The 23,887-nt window shown below is 48.7% G+C and overlaps 1 protein-coding gene across 1 annotated transcript in view; it reads right to left on the minus strand.

Moving 5' to 3' along the window:
* Positions 1–836: 836 nt before the first annotated feature.
* slc35c2 (solute carrier family 35 member C2) overlaps positions 837–23,887 on the minus strand; it is a gene marked incomplete at its 3' end in the record, with an annotated part of 127,601 nt that continues 104,550 nt past the window's right edge. The window contains exons 14-22 of the mRNA XM_072456984.1: positions 23,286–23,549; positions 22,992–23,180; positions 14,016–14,183; positions 13,824–13,943; positions 12,650–12,814; positions 12,080–12,238; positions 11,763–11,998; positions 1,785–1,914; positions 837–982 (exon numbers count right to left, since the gene is read on the minus strand). Coding sequence (XP_072313085.1) covers positions 837–982; positions 1,785–1,914; positions 11,763–11,998; positions 12,080–12,238; positions 12,650–12,814; positions 13,824–13,943; positions 14,016–14,183; positions 22,992–23,180; positions 23,286–23,549 — 1,577 coding nt within the window. The remainder of the gene's footprint in view (positions 983–1,784; positions 1,915–11,762; positions 11,999–12,079; positions 12,239–12,649; positions 12,815–13,823; positions 13,944–14,015; positions 14,184–22,991; positions 23,181–23,285; positions 23,550–23,887) is intronic.

The raw sequence follows: 23,887 nt of genomic DNA on the forward strand, positions 1-23,887 counted from the left end.
AAGAGAGGTGAGGGACTGTGGGGGAGAGAAGAGAGGTGAGGGACTGTGAGGGAGAGAAGAGAGGTGAGGGACTGTGGGGGAGAGAAGAGAGGTGAGGGACTGTGGGGGAGAGAAGAGAGGTGAGGGACTGTGAGGGAGAGAAGAGAGGTGAGGGACTGTGAGGGAGAGAAGAGAGGTGAGGGACTGTGGGGGAGAGAAGAGAGGTGAGGGACTGTGAGGGAGAGAAGAGAGGTGAGGGACTGTGGGGGAGAGAAGAGAGGTGAGGGACATTGAGGGAGAGAAGAGAGGTGAGGGACTGTGGGGGAGAGAAGAGAGGTGAGGGACTGTGGGGGAGAGAAGAGAGGTGAGGGACTGTGAGGGAGAGAAGAGAGGTGAGGGACTGTGGGGGAGAGAGAAGAGAGGTGAGGGACTGTGGGGGAGAGAGAAGAGAGGTGAGGGACTGTGAGGGAGAGAAGAGAGAGAGAGAGAAGAATATTCCGATGTGAAAACAATGTTTCCCATTTGTCAAATATCATAAACTATACATTTGCGGAAAGTGCTCACCATGAGGGGCCCTCACCATGAGGGCCCCTCATGGTGAGGGCCCCTCATGGTGTGGGCCCCTCATGGTGTGGGCCCCTGGTCACTGACGGCTACTTTCCTTAATTTTGTGTTTTTGGCAGGTGCTTTACTGGACTAAGGAGCCTCTCGCCCGCTTGTTGCGCTCGGGCCTAATAATAAAGTAATGTAGAGACTCAGACTCTCTGGTCCTCAGACTCGCTGGTCCTCTGGTCCTCAGACTCTCTGGTCCTCAGACTCTCTGGTCCTCAGACTCTCTGGTCCTCTGGTCCTCTCACCTCTCGTGCGTCCTCTGGTTCCCCGTGGCTCAGGGCAGAATACAGCAGCATGTACTGAGAGGCACCCGCAGCCGCACCCCAGCTCACCCGCAGGGAGTCATACGAGGACGGGGAGACGAGGAGGTCCACGGGGCTCTGCAGGGGGGCTGAGGAGACAGAGGGTTAGAGAGCAGGGACAGACACCAGGGGTAGACGAGGAGGGGGAGACAGCAGGGGGAGACAGCAGGGGGAGACGAGCAGGGAGGGACACCAGAAGGAGACAGCAGGGGGAGACACCAGGAGGAGACAGCAGGGGGAGACAGCAGGGGGAGACACCAGGAGGAGACAGCAGGGGGAGACAGCAGGGGGAGACAGCAGGGGGAGACACCAGGGAGGGACACCAGGAGGAGACAGCAGGGGGAGACAGCAGGGGGAGACACCAGGAGGAGACAGCAGGGGGAGACAGCAGGGGGAGACAGCAGGGGGAGACACCAGGGAGGGACACCAGGAGGAGACAGCAGGGGGAGACAGCAGGGGGAGACACCAGGGGGAGACACCAGGGGGAGACGAGCAGGGGGAGACAGCAGGGGGAGACACCAGGGGGAGACACCAGGGGGAGACGAGCAGGGGGAGACAGCAGGGGGAGACAGCAGGGGGAGACACCAGGGGGAGACAGCAGGGGGAGACAGCAGGCAGAGTCACCAGGGGGAGACCAGCAGGGGGAGACACCAGGGGGAGACACCGGGGGGAGACGAGCAGGGGGAGACACCAGGGGGAGACACCGGGGGGAGACGAGCAGGGGGAGACACCAGGGGGAGACACCGGGGGGAGACGAGCAGGGGGAGACACCAGGGGGAGACACCGGGGGGAGACGAGCAGGGGGAGACACCAGGGGGAGACACCGGGGGGAGACGAGCAGGGGGAGACACCAGGGGGAGACACCAGGGGGAGACACCAGGGGGTTCTCACGTGTGGTGACGGTTCCTCGGAGCGCTGGCCCCACGTCGCGCTCGTACACGGGGAAAATGGAGACGTGATACAACGTCTGAGACGAGAGAGACAGAAGACAAACGGACGAGGACGAGCCCGGAACCACCACCTGAAGAGAACGCACGAAACACACTGAGAGAACGCACGAAACACACTGAGAGAACGCACGAAACACACTGAGAGAACGCACGAAACACACTGAGAGAATGCACAAAACACACTGAGAGAATGCACAAAACACACTGAGAGAATGCACAAAACACACTGAGAGAACGCACGAAACACACTGAGAGAACGCACGAAACACACTGAGAGAACGCACGAAACACACTGAGAGAACGCACAAAACACACTGAGAGAACGCACGAAACACACTGAGAGAATGCACAAAACACACTGAGAGAATGCACAAAACACACTGAGAGAACGCACGAAACACACTGAGAGAACGCACGAAACACACTGAGAGAACGAACGAAACACACTGAGAGAATGCACAAAACACACTGAGAGAATGCACAAAACACACTGAGAGAATGCAAAAAAAACACACTGAGAGAACGCACGAAACACACTGAGAGAACGCACGAAACACACTGAGAGAACGCACGAAACACACTGAGAGAACGCACGAAACACACTGAGAGAACGCACGAAACACACTGAGAGAACGCACGAAACACACTGAGAGAACGCACGAAACACACTGAGAGAACGCACGAAACACACTGAGAGAATGCACGAAACACACTGAGAGAACGCACAAAACACACTGAGAGAACTCACGAAACACACTGAGAGAACGCACGAAACACACTGAGAGAACGCACGAAACACACTGAGAGAACGCAAGAAATACACTGAGAGAACGCACGAAACACACTGAGAGAACGCACAAAACACACTGAGAGAATGCACAAAACACACTGAGAGAACGCACAAAACACACTGAGAGAACGCACGAAACACACTGAGAGAACGCACAAAACACACTGAGAGAATGCACAAAACACACTGAGAGAACGCACAAAACACACTGAGAGAACGCACGAAACACACTGAGAGAACGCACGAAACACACTGAGAGAACGCACGAAATACACTGAGAGAACGCATGAAACACACTGAGAGAACGCACAAAACACACTGAGAGAACGCACAAAACACACTGAGAGAATGCACGAAACACACTGAGAGAACGCACGAAACACACTGAGAGAACGAACGAAACACACTGAGAGAATGCACAAAACACACTGAGAGAACGCACAAAACACACTGAGAGAACGCACAAAACACACTGAGAGAACGCACAAAACACACAGAGAAAACGCACAAAACACACTGAGAGAACGCACGAAACACACTGAGAGAACGCACGAAACACACAGAGAAAACGCACAAAACACACTGAGAGAACGCACGAAACACACTGAGAGAACGCACAAAACACACTGAGAGAACGCACGAAACACACTGAGAGAACGCACGAAACACACTGAGAGAACGCACGAAACACACTGAGAGAACGCACGAAACACACTGAGAGAATGCACAAAACACACTGAGAGAATGCACAAAACACACTGAGAGAATGCACAAAACACACTGAGAGAACGCACGAAACACACTGAGAGAACGCACGAAACACACTGAGAGAACGCACGAAACACACTGAGAGAACGCACGAAACACACTGAGAGAACGCACGAAACACACTGAGAGAATGCACGAAACACACTGAGAGAACGCACGAAACACACTGAGAGAACTCACGAAACACACTGAGAGAACGCACAAAACACACTGAGAGAACGCACGAAACACACTGAGAGAACGCACGAAACACACTGAGAGAATGCACAAAACACACTGAGAGAATGCACAAAACACACTGAGAGAACGCACGAAACACACTGAGAGAATGCACAAAACACACTGAGAGAATGCACAAAACACACTGAGAGAACGCACGAAACACACTGAGAGAACGCACGAAACACACTGAGAGAACGAACGAAACACACTGAGAGAATGCACAAAACACACTGAGAGAATGCACAAAACACACTGAGAGAATGCAAAAAAAACACACTGAGAGAACGCACGAAACACACTGAGAGAACGCACGAAACACACTGAGAGAACGCACGAAACACACTGAGAGAACGCACGAAACACACTGAGAGAACGCACGAAACACACTGAGAGAACGCACGAAACACACTGAGAGAACGCACGAAACACACTGAGAGAACGCACGAAACACACTGAGAGAATGCACGAAACACACTGAGAGAACGCACAAAACACACTGAGAGAACTCACGAAACACACTGAGAGAACGCACGAAACACACTGAGAGAACGCACGAAACACACTGAGAGAACGCAAGAAATACACTGAGAGAACGCACGAAACACACTGAGAGAACGCACAAAACACACTGAGAGAATGCACAAAACACACTGAGAGAACGCACAAAACACACTGAGAGAACGCACGAAACACACTGAGAGAACGCACAAAACACACTGAGAGAATGCACAAAACACACTGAGAGAATGCACAAAACACACTGAGAGAACGCACGAAACACACTGAGAGAACGCACGAAACACACTGAGAGAACGCACGAAATACACTGAGAGAACGCATGAAACACACTGAGAGAACGCACAAAACACACTGAGAGAACGCACAAAACACACTGAGAGAATGCACGAAACACACTGAGAGAACGCACAAAACACACTGAGAGAACGCACAAAACACACTGAGAGAACGCACAAAACACACAGAGAAAACGCACAAAACACACTGAGAGAACGCACGAAACACACTGAGAGAACGCACGAAACACACAGAGAAAACGCACAAAACACACTGAGAGAACGCACGAAACACACTGAGAGAACGCACAAAACACACTGAGAGAACGCACGAAACACACTGAGAGAACGCACGAAACACACTGAGAGAATGCACAAAACACACTGAGAGAACGCACGAAACACACTGAGAGAACGCACAAAACACACTGAGAGAACGCACGAAACACACTGAGAGAACGCACGAAACACACTGACAGAACGCACGAAACACACTGAGAGAACGCACAAAACACACTGAGAGAACGCACGAAACACACTGAGAGAACGCACGAAACACACTGAGAGAACGCACAAAACACACTGAGAGAACGCACGAAACACACTGAGAGAACGCACAAAACACACTGAGAGAACGCACGAAACACACTGAGAGAACGCACAAAACACACTGAGAGAACGCACAAAACACACTGAGAGAACGCACGAAACACACTGAGAGAACGCACAAAACACACTGAGAGAACGCACAAAACACAGAGAGAACGCACGAAACACACTGAGAGAATGCACGAAACATACTGAGAGAACGCACGAAACACACTGAGAGAAGGCACAAAACACACTGAGAGAACGCACAAAACACACTGAGAGAATGCACGAAACACACTGAGAGAACGCACAAAACACACTGAGAGAACGTACAAAACACACAGAGAAAACGCACAAAACACACTGAGAGAACGCACGAAACACACTGAGAGAACGCACAAAACACACAGAGAACGCACAACGCACAAAACACAATGAGAGAACGCACAAAACACACTGAGAGAACGCACAAAACACACAGAGAAAACGCACGAAACACACTGAGAGAACGCACGAAACACACTGAGAACGCACAAAACACACTGAGAGAACGCACGAAACACACAGAGAAAACGCACAAAACACACTGAGAGAACGCACGAAACACACTGAGAGAACGCATAAAACACACTGAGAGAACGCACGAAACATACTGAGAGAACGCACGGAACACACAGAGAAAACGCACAAAACACACTGAGAGAACGCACGAAACATACTGAGAGAACGCACGGAACACACTGAGAGAAGGCACAAAACACACTGAGAGAACGCACAAAACACACTGAGAGAATGCACGAAACACACTGAGAGAACGCACAAAACACACTGAGAGAACGTACAAAACACACAGAGAAAACGCACAAAACACACTGAGAGAACGCACGAAACACACTGAGAGAACGCACAAAACACACTGAGAGAACGCAAAAAACACACAGAGAAAACGCACAAAACACACTGAGAGAACGCACGAAACACACTGAGAGAACGCACGAAACACACTGAGAGAACGCACAAAACACACTGAGAGAACGCACAAAACACACAGAGAAAACGCACAAAACACACAGAGAACGCACGAAACACACTGAGAGAACGCACAAAACACACTGAGAGAACGCACAAAACACACAGAGAAAACGCACAAAACACACTGAGAGAACGCACGAAACACACTGAGAGAACGCACGAAACACACTGAGAGAACGCACGAAACACACTGAGAGAACGCACAAAACACACAGAGAACGCACGAAACACACTGAGAGAACGCACAAAACACACTGAGAGAACGCACAAAACACACTGAGAAAACGCACAAAACACACTGAGAGAACGCACAAAACACACTGAGAGAACGCACGAAACACACTGAGAGAACGCACGAAACACACTGAGAGAATGCACAAAACACACTGAGAGAAAGCACAAAACACACTGAGAGAACGCACGAAACACACTGAGAGAACGCACGAAACACACTGAGAGAACGCACGAAACACACTGAGAGAACGCACAAAACACACTGAGAGAACGCACGAAACACACTGAGAGAACGCACAAAACACACTGAGAGAACGCACGAAACACACTGAGAGAACGCACAAAACACACTGAGAGAACGCACGAAACACACTGAGAGAACGCACGAAACACACTGAGAGAACGCACGAAACACACTGAGAGAACGCACGAAACACACTGAGAGAACGCACGAAACACACTGAGAGAACGCACTAAACACACTGAGAGAACGCACAAAACACACTGAGAGAACGCACAAAACACACTGAGAGAATGCACGAAACACACTGAGAGAACGCACAAAACACACTGAGAGAACGCACAAAACACACTGAGAGAACGCACAACGCACAAAACACACTGAGAGAACGCACGAAACACACTGAGAGAACGCACAAAACACACTGAGAGAACGCACAACGCACAAAACACACTGAGAGAACGCACAAAACACACAGAGAAAACGCACAAAACACACTGAGAGAACGCACGAAACACACTGAGAGAACGCACAAAACACACTGAGAGAACTCACGAAACACACTGAGAGAACGCACAAAACACACTGAGAGAACGCACAAAACACACTGAGAGAACGCACGAAACACACTGAGAGAACGCACAAAACACACTGAGAGAACGCACGAAACACACTGAGAGAACGCATAAAACACACTGAGAGAACGCACGAAACACACTGAGAGAACGCACGAAACACACTGAGAGAATGCACGAAACATACTGAGAGAACGCACGAAACACACTGAGAGAACGCACAAAACACACTGAGAGAACGCACAAAACACACTGAGAGAACGCACAAAACACACTGAGAGAACGCACAAAACACACTGAGAGAACGCACAACGCACAAAACACACTGAGAGAACGCACAAAACACAAAGAGAAAACTCACAAAACACACTGAGAGAACGCACGAAACACACTGAGAGAACGCACAAAACACACTGAGAGAACGCACAAAACACACTGAGAGAATGCACGAAACACACTGAGAGAACGCACAAAACACACTGAGAGAACGCACAAAACACACTGAGAGAACGCACAACGCACTAAACACACTGAGAGAACGCACAAAACACACTGAGAGAATGCACAAAACACACAGAGAAAACGCACAAAACACACTGAGAGAACGCACGAAACACACTGAGAGAACGCACAAAACACACTGAGAGAACGCACAAAACACACTGAGAGAACGCACGAAACACACTAAGAGAACGCACAAAACACACTGAGAGAACGCACAAAACACACTGAGAGAACGCACGAAACACACTGAGAGAACGCACAAAACACATTGAGAGAACGCACAAAACACACTGAGAGAACGCACAAAATACACTGAGAGAACGCACAAAACACACTGAGAGAATGCACAAAACACACTGAGAGAACGCACGAAACACACATAGAGAACGCACGAAACACTCTGAGAGAATGCACAAAACACACTGAGAGAACGCACGAAACACACTGAGAGAATGCACGAAACACACTGAGAGAACGCACGAAACACACTGAGAGAATGCACGAAACACACTGAGAGAACGCACAAAACACACTGAGAGAACGCACGAAACACACTGAGAGAACGCACAAAACACACTGAGAGAACGCACGAAACACACTGAGAGAACGCACAAAACACACTGAGAGAACGCACGAAACACACTGAGAGAACGCACAAAACACACTGAGAGAACGCACGAAACACACTGAGAGAATGCACAAAACACACTGAGAGAACGCACGAAACACACTGAGAGAACGCACAAAACACACTGAGAGAACGCACAAAACACACTGAGAGAACGCACAAAACACACTGAGAGAACGAACAAAACACACTGAGAGAACGCACGAAACACACTGAGAGAACGCACAAAACACACTGAGAGAACGCACGAAACACACTGAGAGAACGCACGAAACAAACTGAGAGAACGCACGAAACATACTGAGAGAACGCACGAAACACACTGAGAGAACGCACAAAACACACTGAGAGAACGCACAAAACACACTGAGAGAATGCACGAAACACACTGAGAGAACGCACAAAACACACTGAGAGAACGCACAAAACACACTGAGAGAACGCACAACGCACAAAACACACTGAGAGAACGCACAAAACACACTGAGAGAACGTACAAAACACACAGAGAAAACGCACAAAACACACTGAGAGAACGCACAAAACACACTGAAAGAACGCACAACGCACAAAACACAATGAGAGAACGCACAAAACACACTGAGAGAACGCACAAAACACACAGAGAAAACGCACAAAACACACTGAGAGAACGCACGAAACACACTGAGAGAACGCACAAAACACACTGAGAGAACTCACGAAACACACTGAGAGAACGCACAAAACACACTGAGAGAACGCACAAAACACACTGAGAGAACGCACGAAACACACTGAGAGAACGCACAAAACACACTGAGAGAACGCACGAAACACACTGAGAGAACGCACGAAACACACTGAGAGAATGCACGAAACATACTGAGAGATTGCACGAAACAAACTGAGAGAACGCACAAAACACTGAGAGAACGCACAAAACACACTGAGAGAACGCACAACGCACAAAACACACTGAGAGAATACACGAAACACACTGAGAGAACGCACAAAACACACTGAGAGAACGCACAAAACACACTGAGAGAACGCACAACGCACAAAACACACTGAGAGAACGCACAAAACACACTGAGAGAACGCACAAAACACACTGAGAGAACGCACAAAACACACTGAGAGAACGCACGAAACACACTGAGAGAACGCACAAAACACACTGAGACAACGCACGAAACACACTGAGAGAACGCACAAAACACACTGAGAGAACGCACAAAACACACTGAGAGAACGCGCGAAACACACTGAGAGAACGCACAAAACACACTGAGAGAACGCACAAAACACACTGAGAGAACGCACGAAACACACTGAGAGAATGCACGAAACATACTGAGAGAACGCACGAAACACACTGAGAGAACGCACAAAACACACTGAGAGAACGCACAAAACACACTGAGAGAATGCACGAAACACACTGAGAGAACGCACAAAACACACTGAGAGAACGCACAAAACACACTGAGAGAACGCACAACGCACAAAACACACTGAGAGAACGCACAAAACACACTGAGAGAACGCACAACGCACAAAACACACTGAGAGAACGTACAAAACACACAGAGAAAACGCACAAAACACACTGAGAGAACGCACGAAACACACTGAGAGAACGCACAAAACACACTGAGAGAACGCACAACGCACAAAACACAATGAGGGAACGCACAAAACACACTGAGAGAATGCACAAAACACACAGAGAAAACGCACAAAACACACTGAGAGAACGCACGAAACACACTGAGAGAACGCACAAAACACTCTGAGAGAACTCACGAAACACACTGAGAGAACGCACAAAACACACTGAGAGAACGCACAAAACACACTGAGAGAACGCACGAAACACACTGAGAGAACGCACAAAACACACTGAGAGAACGCACGAAACACACTGAGAGAACGCACGAAACACACTGAGAGAATTCACGAAACATACTGAGAGAACGCACGAAACACACTGAGAGAACGCACAAAACACACTGAGAGAACGCACAAAACACACTGAGAGAATGCACGAAACACACTGAGAGAACGCACAAAACACACTGAGAGAACGCACAAAACACACTGAGAGAACGCACAAAACACACTGAGAGAATGCACGAAACACACTGAGAGAACGCACAAAACACACTGAGAGAACGCACGAAACACACTGAGAGAACGCACGAAACACACTGAGAGAACGCACAAAACACACTGAGAGAACGCACAAAACACACTGAGAGAACGCACAACGCACTAAACACACTGAGAGAACGCACAAAACACACTGAGAGAACGCACAAAACACAGAGAGAAAACGCACAAAACACACTGAGAGAAAGCACGAAACACACTGAGAGAACGCACAAAACACACTGAGAGAACGCACAAAACACACTGAGAGAACGCACGAAACACACTGAGAGAATGCACGAAACACACTGAGAGAACGCACAAAACACACTGAGAGAATGCACGAAACACACTGAGAGAACGCACAAAACACACTGAGAGAACGCACAACGCACAAAACACACTGAGAGAACGCACAAAACACACTGAGAGAACGCACAAAACACACTGAGAGAACGCACGAAACACACTGAGAGAACGCACGAAACACACTGAGAGAACGCACGAAACACACTGAGAGAACGCACAAAACACACTGAGAGAACGCACAAAACACACAGAGAATGCACGAAACACACTGAGAGAACGCACAAAACACACTGAGAGAACGCACAAAACACACTGAGAGAACGCACAACGCACAAAACACACTGAGAGAACGCACTAAACACACTGAGAGAACGCACAAAACACACTGAGAGAACGCACAAAACACACTGAGAGAACGCACAAAACACACTGAGAGAACGCACAAAACACACTGAGAGAACGCACAAAACACACTGAGAGAACGCACGAGACAGACTGAGAGAACGCACAAAACACACAGAGAAAACGCACGAAACACACTGAGAGAACGCACAAAACACACTGAGAGAACGCACAAAACACACTGAGAGAACGCACAAAACACACTGAGAGAACGCACAAAACACACTGAGAGAACGCACGAGACAGACTGAGAGAATGCACAAAACACACTGAGAGAACGCACGAAACACACTGAGAGAACGCACGAAACACACTGAGAGAACGCACAAAACACACTGAGAGAACGCACAAAACACACTGAGAGAATGCACAAAACACACTGAGAGAACGCACAAAACACACTGAGAGAACGCACGAAACACACTGAGAGAACGCACAACGCACAAAACACACTGAGAGAACGCACAAAACACACTGAGAGAACGTACAAAACACACAGAGAAAACGCACGAAACACACTGAGAGAACGCACGAAACACACTGAGAGAACGCACAAAACACACTGAGAGAACGCTCAAAACACACTGAGAGAACGCACAAAACACACTGAGAGAACGCTCAAAACACACTGAGAGAACGCACAAAACACACTGAGAGAACGCTCAAAACATACTCTGAGTGTGTTTCTCTGACCTCCTGTGCGCTCTGGCCCTCGGCGCTGTGATAAACCACTCTGTACTGCTGCACGTTTGCGCCGCCCGCTCTCGGCCCGTTCCAGTGCAGTTGGACACTTCTGGACTCCAGGTCAGAGAAGCGCAGGTCTGTGGGGCCGGGCAGGGCGGGGCTGGTCAGGGCGGGGCCGGGCAGGGCGGGGCCAGGGTGGGGGGCTCGGCCCTGGCCTGGTCCTGGCGTGGGCTCTGGCTCCATACCTGCCACAGAAACAGAAGCAGAACTTGAAAGGTTCTGGTACGTTTGGAGAATTGGTGCTGTGACTTGAAAGGTTCTCGTACGTTTGGAGATGGCGCGCTCGTGGATGCGTCCGCACAGGATGTGCACGAGTCGCGACACCAGTTTGCTGAGCAGAGGAAAGTCGTTCACGTTGTACACGTTCAGTTCCTCCGGCCCAGACGCTACCTGCCGTAACTCCGCCTCGTCCGCGTTCTTCACACCTGAAACACACACGCAATAAGCCTGAGGGGAGTGGCCTCCTGCCTGAGGGGAGTGGCCTCCTGCCTGAGGGGAGTGGCCTCCTGCCTGAGGGGAGTGGCCTCCTGCCTGAGGGGAGTGGCCTCCTGCCTGAGGGGAGTGGCCTCCTGCAGAGATGGAAGTCTGCAGCCGACAGCAGAGGGCGCTGTAGTCTCTGTTTGTCCCTGTCTGTGGCTCTTTGACAAACCTGTGTTTAGCCCTTTTGACCTCACTTGAACTATAACTGTATATTATAGTATAAAGTGCATAAAAAGAGGTATAAAGTGCATAAACTTCAGTCTACAGTTTTTGGTCTTTCTGCAGGTCAAGTCTCAATGTTTCTGGAATAGTAAAACTAATCAACAAACTAGTTCTGGATCAGATCTGGAGCGTACCCACAGCGATGATCTCGGCGCCGCTGCTCTTCAGTTTGTTTGCAGCTGAAACAGCGTCGTCCTGAGATTTCCCGTCCGTCAGAAGAAGAAGGAACAAGGGAACGTCTGAGCGCGCTCCAGAGTCCAGCGTCATGCTGTGCTCCAGAACGTGAAGCAGCGCCTGGCCTGGAAAAGAGAGGAACAACCCTGAAGATAAGCCGAGTCTGGAAAAGGGAGGAACAACCCTGAAGCAGAGCCGAGTCTGGAAAAGAGAGGAACAACTCTGAAGCAGAGCCGAGTCTGGAAAAGAGAGGAACAACCCTGAAGCAGAGCCGAGTCTGGAAAAGAGAGGAACAACCCTGAAGCAGAGCCGAGTCTGGAAAAGAGAGGAACAACCCTGAAGCAGAGCCGAGTCTGGAAAAGAGAGGAACAACCTTTAAGCAGCGGCAAGTCTGGAAAAGAGAGGAACAACTCGGAAGCAGAGCCGAGTCTGGAAAAAGAGGAACAACCTTTAAGCAGCGCCAAGTCTTGAAAAGAGAGGAACAACCTTTAAGCAGCGGCAAGTCTGGAAAAGATAGGAGCAACCTTTAAGCAGCGGCAAGTCTGGAAAAGATAGGAGCAACCTTTAAGCAGCGCCGAGTCTGGAAAAGATAGGAACAACCCTGAAGCATAGCAGAGTCTGGAAAAGAGAGGAACAACCTTTAAGCAGCGCCAAGTCTTGAAAAGAGAGGAACAACTCGGAAGCAGAGCCGAGTCTGGAAAAGAGAGGAACAACCCTGAAGCAGAGCCGAGTCTGGAAAAAGAGGAACAACCTTTAAGCAGAGCCGAGTCTGGAAAAGAGAGGAACAACTCTGAAGCAGAGCCGAGTCTGGAAAAGAGAGGAACAACCCTGAAGCAGAGCCGAGTCTGGAAAAGAGAGGAACAACCCTGAAGCAGAGCCGAGTCTGGAAAAGAGAGGAACAACCTTTAAGCAGAGCCAAGTCTGGAAAAGAGAGGAACAACCCTGAAGCAGAGCCGAGTCTGGAAAAGAGAGGAACAACCCTGAAGCAGAGCCGAGTCTGGAAAAGAGAGGAACAAATGTGAAGCAGGACATGAAGTGAAGCGTTTCTTTCGCTTCCTCTCAGTTAAAAAAATGGCCAGACTAATGGATCACCATGGTAACGGTTGGTCAGCCCTTGTCTAGAACAGCTCTGACCTGTGAACGTGTTCCCTCCCTTGTATCTGAAGCTGCGCACGGCCTCCAGCAGCGGCTCTTTCTGGGTGAAGTTGTTCAGGTTCCACTCGGTTCTGGGGTCGGAGCTGTACTGGGTCAGACCTGCAGCACAAACCTTCAGACTTCAGACCCACAAACAGCAGAGAGTCAAACACCATCAAACCCGTGTCCCACCGATTTGGACGTGTCTGGGTCCGATGTGGAAGGGAACCATCAAACCCTCCAGAAAGTCCCTGACGCGCCTGAAGTTTGCGCGTCCGATGCTCCACGAACCGTCCACCAAGAACAGAACGTCCGCCGCCGCCTCGCTCTTGCACCGGAACGGCTTCCTGACCGACGGACCTGACGAGGACAGAACTGTTATAACAAGAGTCAGATATGAACCAGGAGAAATAAAACTGCAAGCAGAGATAAAGGCCCCTGCTGCTGCATCAAACCTGCTGGACGCTGTGCAGGGGGCGCTGGAGAGCAATTCCTAAAGACAGTTTTAGTCGTGAATCAGATAAAAACGCTTGCAAACATTTGCTTTGAACATCTCGACATTGAACCAAAATGGCAGACAACCTGTGTTTTTAGGGCGGGGCAATAACTTTATAGTCTGTATCGAGAAGCTCTTTGTACCACCCAAAAACTTGACTCAACCCCTCCTGCTCCTGTCACTAGAGGGCAGCTAAGAAGTTTAAGTTTAAGTTTTAGTTTAAGTTTAAGTTTAAGTTTAGGTCTCAAAAAAACAGTGGCGGGAGAAAAACTCCAGTTTAATACAACACAAACATAAAGGAGGAGCAGGAGAGAGGTTTTCTCTTCAGATATCCTCGTTTAGTCCTGGTTTAGACCTGGTTTAGACCTGGTTTAGACCTGGTTTAGACCTGGTTTAGTCCTGGTTTAGACCTGGTTTAGTCCTGGTTTAGACCTGGTTTAGACCTGGTTTAGACCTGGTTTAGTCCTGGTTTAGACCTGGTTTAGTCCTGGATTAGACCTGGTTTAGACCTGGTTTAGTCCTGGTTTAGTCCTGGTTTAAACCTGGTTTAGACCTGGTTTAGTCCTGGTTTAGACCTGGTTTAGACCTGGTTTAGACCTGGTTTAGACCTGGTTTAGTCCTGGTTTAGTCCTGGTTTAAACCTGGTTTAGACCTGGTTTAGTCCTGGTTTAGACCTGGTTTAGACCTGGTTTAGTCCTGGTTTAGACCTGGTTTAGTCCTGGTTTAAACCTGGTTTAGACCAGGTTTAGACCTGGTTTAGACCTGGTTTAGACCTGGTTCAGACCTGGTTTAGACCTGGTTTAGACCTGGTTTAGTCCTGGTTTAGACCTGGTTCAGACCTGGTTTAGTCCTGGTTTAGACCTGGTTTAGACCTGGTTTAGACCTGGTTTAGACCTGGTTTAGTCCTGGTTTAGACCTGGTTTAGACCTGGTTTAGTCCTGGTTTAAACCTGGTTTAGACCTGGTTCAGACCTGGTTTAGTCCTGGTTTAGACCTGGTTTAGACCTGGTTTAGTCCTGGTTTAGACCTGGTTTAGACCTGGTTTAGTCCTGGTTTAAACCTGGTTTAGACCTGGTTCAGACCTGGTTTAGTCCTGGTTTAGACCTGGTTTAGACCTGGTTTAGACCTGGTTTAGACCTGGTTTAGTCCTGGTTTAGACCTGGTTTAGACCTGGTTTAGACCTGGTTTAGACCTGGTTTAGACCTGGTTTAGTCCTGGTTTAGACCTGGTTTAGACCTGGTTTAGACCTGGTTTAGACCTGGTTTAGACCTGGTTTAAACCTGGTTTAGTCCTGGTTTAGACCTGGTTTAGACCTGGTTTAGACCTGGTTTAGACCTGGTTAAGTCCTGGTTTAAACCTGGTTTAGACCTGGTTCAGACCTGGTTTAGTCCTGGTTTAGACCTGGTTTAGACCTGGTTTAGACTTGGTTTAGTCCTGGTTTAGACCTGGTTTAGACCTGGTTTAGACCTGGTTTAGACCTGGTTTAGACCTGGTTTAGACCTGGTTTAGACCTGGTTTAGACCTGGTTTAGACCTGGTTTAGTCCTGGTTTAGACCTGGTTTAGACCTGGTTTAGACCTGGTTTAGACCTGGTTTAGTCCTGGTTTAGACCTGGTTTAGACCTGGTTTAGACCTGGTTTAGTCCTGGTTTAGACCTGGTTTAGACCTGGTTTAGACCTGGTTTAGTCCTGGTTTAGACCTGGTTTAGACCTGGTTTAGACCTGGTTTAGTCCTGGTTTAGTCCTGGTTTAAACCTGGTTTAGACCTGGTTTAGACCTGGTTTAGTCCTGGTTTAGACCTGGTTTAGACCTGGTTTAGACCTGGTTTAGACCTGGTTAAGTCCTGGTTTAAACCTGGTTTAGACCTGGTTCAGACCTGGTTTAGTCCTGGTTTAGACCTGGTTTAGACCTGGTTTAGACTTGGTTTAGTCCTGGTTTAGACCTGGTTTAGACCTGGTTTAGACCTGGTTTAGACCTGGTTTAGACCTGGTTTAGTCCTGGTTTAGACCTGGTTTAGACCTGTTTTAGACCTGGTTTAGACCTGGTTTAGACCTGGTTTAGTCCTGGTTTAGACCTGGTTTAGACCTGGTTTAGACCTGGTTTATACCTGGTTTAGTCCTGGTTTAGACCTGGTTTAGACCTGGTTTAGACCTGGTTTAGTCCTGGTTTAGACCTGGTTTAGACCTGGTTTAGACCTGGTTTAGTCCTGGTTTAGACCTGGTTTAGACCTGGTTTAGACCTGGTTTAGACCTGGTTTAGACCTGGTGTGTGAACAGACGTGACAAAAGCTCTTCTCATTAGTTAAGGCTCATGTGAGAGCAAAGGGGAGGGGCCAGGAGCAGAATCATGTGATTAAAGAGGAAGAGACACGCCCCCTCTGCTCTGTCATTAACTCTTCTTCGCTCGACCAAATGGACAGTTCTCGCTCTTTGAAGCACAAACACACCTGCTCCTGCAACGCAAACAGACGGTGAAGGAGGTGCAGGAGGTGGGGGACAGAAGGGTCCTGGCTAAACTCACATCTATGCTGGACCATGAGTGTCGCCCCCTGCAGGACACTCTGTCCCCTGCAGGACACTCTGTCCACTCTGGAGAGCAGCTTCAGTGACTGATCCACCCTCGCTGTGTGAAGGAGACGTTTCACACTCTGTCCTTCTGCTGCTGTCACACTCTACAACAAACACTGTCATACCCATGTGCAATACTGTCATACCCATGTGCAATACTGTCATACCCATGTGCAATACTGTCATACTCATGTACAATACTGACATACCCATGTGCAATACTGTCATACTCATGTACAATACTGTCATACCCATGTGCAATACTGTCATACCCATGTGCAATACTGTCATACCCATGTGCAATACTGTCATACCCATGTGCAATACTGACATACCCATGTGCAATACTGTCATACCCATGTGCAATACTGACATACCCATGTGCAATACTGTCATACCCATGTGCAATACTGTCATACCCATGTGCAATACTGACATACCCATGTGCAATACTGACATACCCATGTGCAATACTGACATACCCATGTACAATACTGTCATACTCATGTGCAATACTGACATACCCATGTGCAATACTGACATACCCATGTGCAATACTGTCATACCCATGTGCAATACTGACATACCCATATGCAATACTGACATACCCATGTGCAATACTGACATACCCATGTGCAATACTGACATACCCATGTGCAATACTGTCATACCCATGTGCAATACTGACATACCCATATGCAATACTGACATACCCATGTGCAATACTGTCATACCCATGTGCAATACTGTCATACCCATGTGCAATACTGACATACCCATGTGCAATACTGTCATACCCATGTGCAATACTGTCATACTCATGTACAATACTGACATACCCATGTGCAATACTGTCATACTCATGTACAATACTGTCATACCCATGTGCAATACTGTCATACCCATGTGCAATACTGTCATACCCATGTGCAATACTGTCATACCCATGTGCAATACTGACATACCCATGTGCAATACTGTCATACCCATGTGCAATACTGACATACCCATGTGCAATACTGTCATACCCATGTGCAATACTGTCATACCCATGTGCAATACTGACATACCCATGTGCAATACTGACATACCCATGTGCAATACTGACATACCCATGTACAATACTGTCATACTCATGTGCAATACTGACATACCCATGTGCAATACTGACATACCCATGTGCAATACTGTCATACCCATGTGCAATACTGACATACCCATATGCAATACTGACATACCCATGTGCAATACTGACATACCCATGTGCAATACTGACATACCCATGTGCAATACTGTCATACCCATGTGCAATACTGACATACCCATATGCAATACTGACATACCCATGTGCAATACTGTCATACCCATGTGCAATACTGTCATACCCATGTGCAATACTGACATACCCATGTGCAATACTGTCATACCCATGTGCAATACTGTCATACCCATGTGCAATACTGACATACCCATGTGCAATACTGACATACCCATGTGCAATACTGACATACCCATGTACAATACTGTCATACTCATGTGCAATACTGACATACCCATGTGCAATACTGACATACCCATGTGCAATACTGTCATACCCATGTGCAATACTGACATACCCATATGCAATACTGACATACCCATGTGCAATACTGACATACCCATGTGCAATACTGTCATACCCATGTGCAATACTGTCATACCCATGTGCAATACTGTCATACTCATGTGCAATACTGTCATACCCATGTGCAATACTGTCATACCCATGTGCAATACTGTCATACCCATGTGCAATACTGTCATACCCATGTGCAATACTGACATACCCATGTGCAATACTGACATACCCATGTACAATACTGTCATACTCATGTGCAATAATGACATACCCATGTGCAATACTGACATACCCATGTGCAATACTGACATACCCATGTGCAATACTGACATACCCATGTTCAATACTGTCATACTCATGTGCAATACTGTCATACCCATGTGCAATACTGTCATACCCATGTGCAATACTGTCATACCCATGTGCAATACTGTCATACCCATGTGCAATACTGACATACCCATGTGCAATACTGACATCCCCATGTGCAATACTGACATCCCCATGTACAATACTGTCATACCCATGTGCAATACTGACATACCCATGTGCAATACTGTCATACCCATGTGCAATACTGACATACCCATGTGCAATACTGTCATACCCATGTGCAATACTGTCATACCCATGTGCAATACTGACATACCCATGTGCAATACTGACATACCCATGTGCAATACTGACATACCCATGTACAATACTGTCATACCCATGTGCAATACTGACATACCCATGTGCAATACTGACATACCCATGTGCAATACTGTCATACCCATGTGCAATACTGACATACCCATATGCAATACTGACATACCCATGTGCAATACTGACATACCCATGTGCAATACTGTCATACCCATGTGCAATACTGTCATACCCATGTGCAATACTATCATACTCATGTGCAATACTGTCATACCCATGTGCAATACTGTCATACCCATGTGCAATACTGTCATACCCATGTGCAATACTGTCATACCCATGTGCAATACTGACATACCCATGTGCAATACTGACATACCCATGTGCAATACTGACATACCCATGTACAATACTGTCATACTCATGTGCAATAATGACATACCCATGTGCAATACTGACATACCCATGTGCAATACTGACATACCCATGTGCAATACTGAAATACCCATGTTCAATACTGACATACCCATGTGCAATACTGTCATACTCATGTGCAATACTGTCATACCCATGTGCAATACTGTCATACCCATGTGCAATACTGTCATACCCATGTGCAATACTGTCATACCCATGTGCAATACTGACATACCCATGTGCAATACTGACATCCCCATGTGCAATACTGACATCCCCATGTGCAATACTGACATCCCCATGTACAATACTGTCATACTCATGTGCAATACTGACATACCCATGTGCAATACTGACATACCCATGTGCAATACTGACATACCCATGTGCAATACTTACATATTCATGTGCAATACTGACATACCCATGTACAATACTGTCATACTCATGTGCAATACTGACATACCCATGTGCAATACTGACATACCCATGTGCAATACTGACATACCCATGTGCAATACTGACATACCCATGTGCAATACTGACATACCCATGTGCAATACTGACATACCCATGTACAATACTGTCATACTCATGTGCAATACTGACATACCCATGTGCAATACTGACATACCCATGTGCAATACTGACATACCCATGTGCAATACTGACATACCCATGTGCAATACTGACATACCCATGTGCAATACTGTCATACCCATGTGCAATATTGTCATACCCATGTGCAATACTGACATACTCATGTGCAATACTAAGTTAAGAGCTTATTTATAAGGCTGAGTATGAAACGCATGTGAATGTCAGAAGAAATGTATTGTGGGGAATGAAAAAGTAATAACACAGAAGGACGTTGAATTATAAATTGTATTTAATATAAATAAACAACAATATAAACAAATATTGGACTAAACTCTGGACTAAACCCATTGAGCCAATGAAAATGTAAGAGGGTAATGTCATCTAGAAAGTGTGTCTGCGTCTCTCCCTCCCACTCCAGTTATCAATGGTACAATTATATCATTAGAGTATATATATTGCATCGATGTATATAAAACACAAGATAATCTTACCTGTTGTTGACAGAGATCCCAAACTACTAAAGTATAAAGTCTCCCTCTCCCCTTCCTCCCCCTCCTGTGTGTGTACGTGTATATGTCTCTCACTCTCTGATATTTCCAGCTCATAAAGCGTCACATGATCCAAAGCTTGAGCCACGCCCCTCACACACACTAGCTTTAGACACGCCCCTCACACACACAAGCTTTAGCCACGCCCCTCACACACACTAGCTTTAGACACGCCCCTCACACACACTAGCTTTAGACACGCCCCTCACACACACTAGCTTTAGCCACGCCCCTCACACACACTAGCTTTAGCCACGCCCCTCACACATACTAGCTTTAGCCACGCCCCTCACACACACTAGCTTTAGACACGCCCCTCACACACACTAGCTTTAGCCACGCCCCTCACACACACTAGCTTTAGACACGCCCCTAACACATACTAGCTTTAGCCACGCCCCTCACACACACTAGCTTTAGACACGCCCCTCACACAGACTAGCTTTAGACACGCCCCTCACACACACTAGCTTTAGCCACGCCCCTCACACACACTAGCTTTAGCCACGCCCCTCACACACACTAGCTTTAGACACGCCCCTCACACACACTAGCTTTAGCCACGCCCCTCACACACACTAGCTTTAGCCACGCCCCTCACACACACTAGCTTTAGACACGCCCCTCACACACACTAGCTTTAGACACGCCCCTCACACACACTAGCTTTAGCCACGCCCCTCACACACACTAGCTTTAGCCACGCCCCTGACACACACTAGCTTTAGACACGCCCCTCACACATACTAGCTTTAGCCACGCCCCTCACACACACTAGCTTTAGACACGCCCCTCACACACACTAGCTTTAGACACGCCCCTCACACACACTAGCTTTAGCCACGCCCCTCACACACACTAGCTTTAGCCACGCCCCTCACACACACACTGCTTTAGCCACGCCCCTCACACACACTAGCTTTAGCCACGCCCCTCACACACACTAGCTTTAGCCACGCCCCTCACACACACTAGCTTTAGACACACCCCTCACACACACTAGCTTTAGCCACGCCCCTCACACACACTAGCTTTAGCCACGCCCCTCACACACACTAGCTTTAGACACGCCCCTCACACACACTAGCTTTAGACACGCCCCTCACACACACTAGCTTTAGACACGCCCCTCACACACACAAGCTTTAGCCACGCCCCTCACACACACAAGCTTTAGCCACGCCCCTCACACACAGTAGCTTTAGCCACACACACTAGCTTTAGCCACGCCCCTCACACACACTAGCTTTAGCCACGCCCCTCACACACACTAGCTTTAGCCACGCCCCTCACACACACTAGCTTTAGCCACGCCCCTCACACACACTAGCTTTAGCCACGCCCCTCACACACACTAGCTTTAGCCACGCCCCTCACACACTAGCTTTAGCCACGCCCCTCACACACACTAGCTTTAGCCACGCCCCTCACACACACTAGCTTTAGACACGCCCCTCACACACACTAGCTTTAGCCACGCCCCTCACACACACTAGCTTTAGCCACGTCCCTCACACACACTAGCTTTAGACACGCCCCTCACACATACTAGCTTTAGCCACGCCCCTCACACACACTAGCTTTAGCCACGCCCCTCACACACACTAGCTTTAGACACGCCCCTCACACACACTAGCTTTAGACACGCCCCTCACACACACTAGCTTTAGCCACGCCCCTCACACACACTAGCTTTAGCCACGCCCCTCACACACACTAGCTTTAGCCACGTCCCTCACACACACTAGCTTTAGCCACGCCCCTCACACACACTAGCTTTAGCCACGCCCCTCACACACACTAGCTTTAGACACGCCCCTCACACACACTAGCTTTAGCCACGTCCCTCACACACACTAGCTTTAGCCACGCCCCTCACACACACTAGCTTTAGACACGCCCCTCACACACACTAGCTTTAGACACGTCCCTCACACACACTAGCTTTAGACACGTCCCTCACACACACTAGCTTTAGACACGCCCCTCACACACACTAGCTTTAGACACGTCCCTCACACACACTAGCTTTAGACACGTCCCTCACACACACTAGCTTTAGACACGCCCCTCACACACACTAGCTTTAGACACGTCCCTCACACACACTAGCTTTAGCATGCAGGGAAGTCAAAGAAATGAGGTAAAACTGTTCTGTTTGGTGTGGAACCCTCCTGCGGTGAGTACATACATGTGGTACCCCTCTGCGGTGAGTACATACATGTGGTACCCCTCTGCGGTGAGTACATACATGTGGTACCCCTCTGCGGTGAGTACCTGAGTTGTGGCTCTTCCTGGGCTTGTCTTCAGTCGTTTGCTCTTCTTTCTCGTCGTTTTTGGAGAGAGCTCGGTCTTTCTTTTTCTTCCGTCGTTCTTTTGTTTTCTCAAGTGTCTCATCGGAAAGGTCAGAAGTCAGCAGGAGGTCAGAGGTCAGCGGGAGGTCAGAGGTCAGCGGGAGGTCAGGCTCTGAAACAAATGCACATCAGAAGAATAAAGGCCTGGAGCAGGTTGAGCTCAAGCACTTCCTGGTCTTTCGCTTGTTGAACATTTGGCTCAGATTTCACTTCAAACCGGCAGAGGTGAGGCGGCTGTTACCGGGCGTGGGGGCCTCGGGGGCCTCAGGAGCAGAGGCTGCATCGGGGGCCTCGGGGGCCTCAGGAGCAGAGGCTGCATCGGGGGCCTCGGGGGCCTCGGGGGCTGCAGGGTAGAACATGGCCGGGATCTCGGTGGCAGAGTCGTCGATCGTCTCGTCTGCTTCACCTGAACCTGAACCTAAAGAGAAGAGCCGCTTCCTCTCTCTGCTGCGGGTCTGCTCGTCCTGCTTCAGACTCAACACTGCAAACACACTAGAGTCAGGACCAGCACCAGCACCAGCACCAGGACCAGCACCAGCACCAGGACCAGGACCAGGACCAGCACCAGCACCAGGACCAGCACCAGGACCAGCACCAGGACCAGGACTAGCACCAGCACCAGCACCAGCTCCAGGACCAGGACCAGGACCAGGACCAGGACCAGCACCAGGACCAGGACCAGGACCAGCACCAGCACCAGCACCAGGACCAGGACCAGGACCAGGACCAGGACCAGCACCAGGACCAGCACCAGGACCAGGACCAGGACCAGGACCAGGACCAGCACCAGGACCAGGACCAGCACCAGGACCAGGACCA

Source organism: Eucyclogobius newberryi, unplaced genomic scaffold, assembly GCF_026437365.1.
Source record: "Eucyclogobius newberryi isolate DKJ021-1_F unplaced genomic scaffold, fEucNew1.0.hap1 SCAF_201, whole genome shotgun sequence".
NCBI classification, from domain to species: Eukaryota; Metazoa; Chordata; class Actinopteri; order Gobiiformes; family Gobiidae; genus Eucyclogobius; species Eucyclogobius newberryi.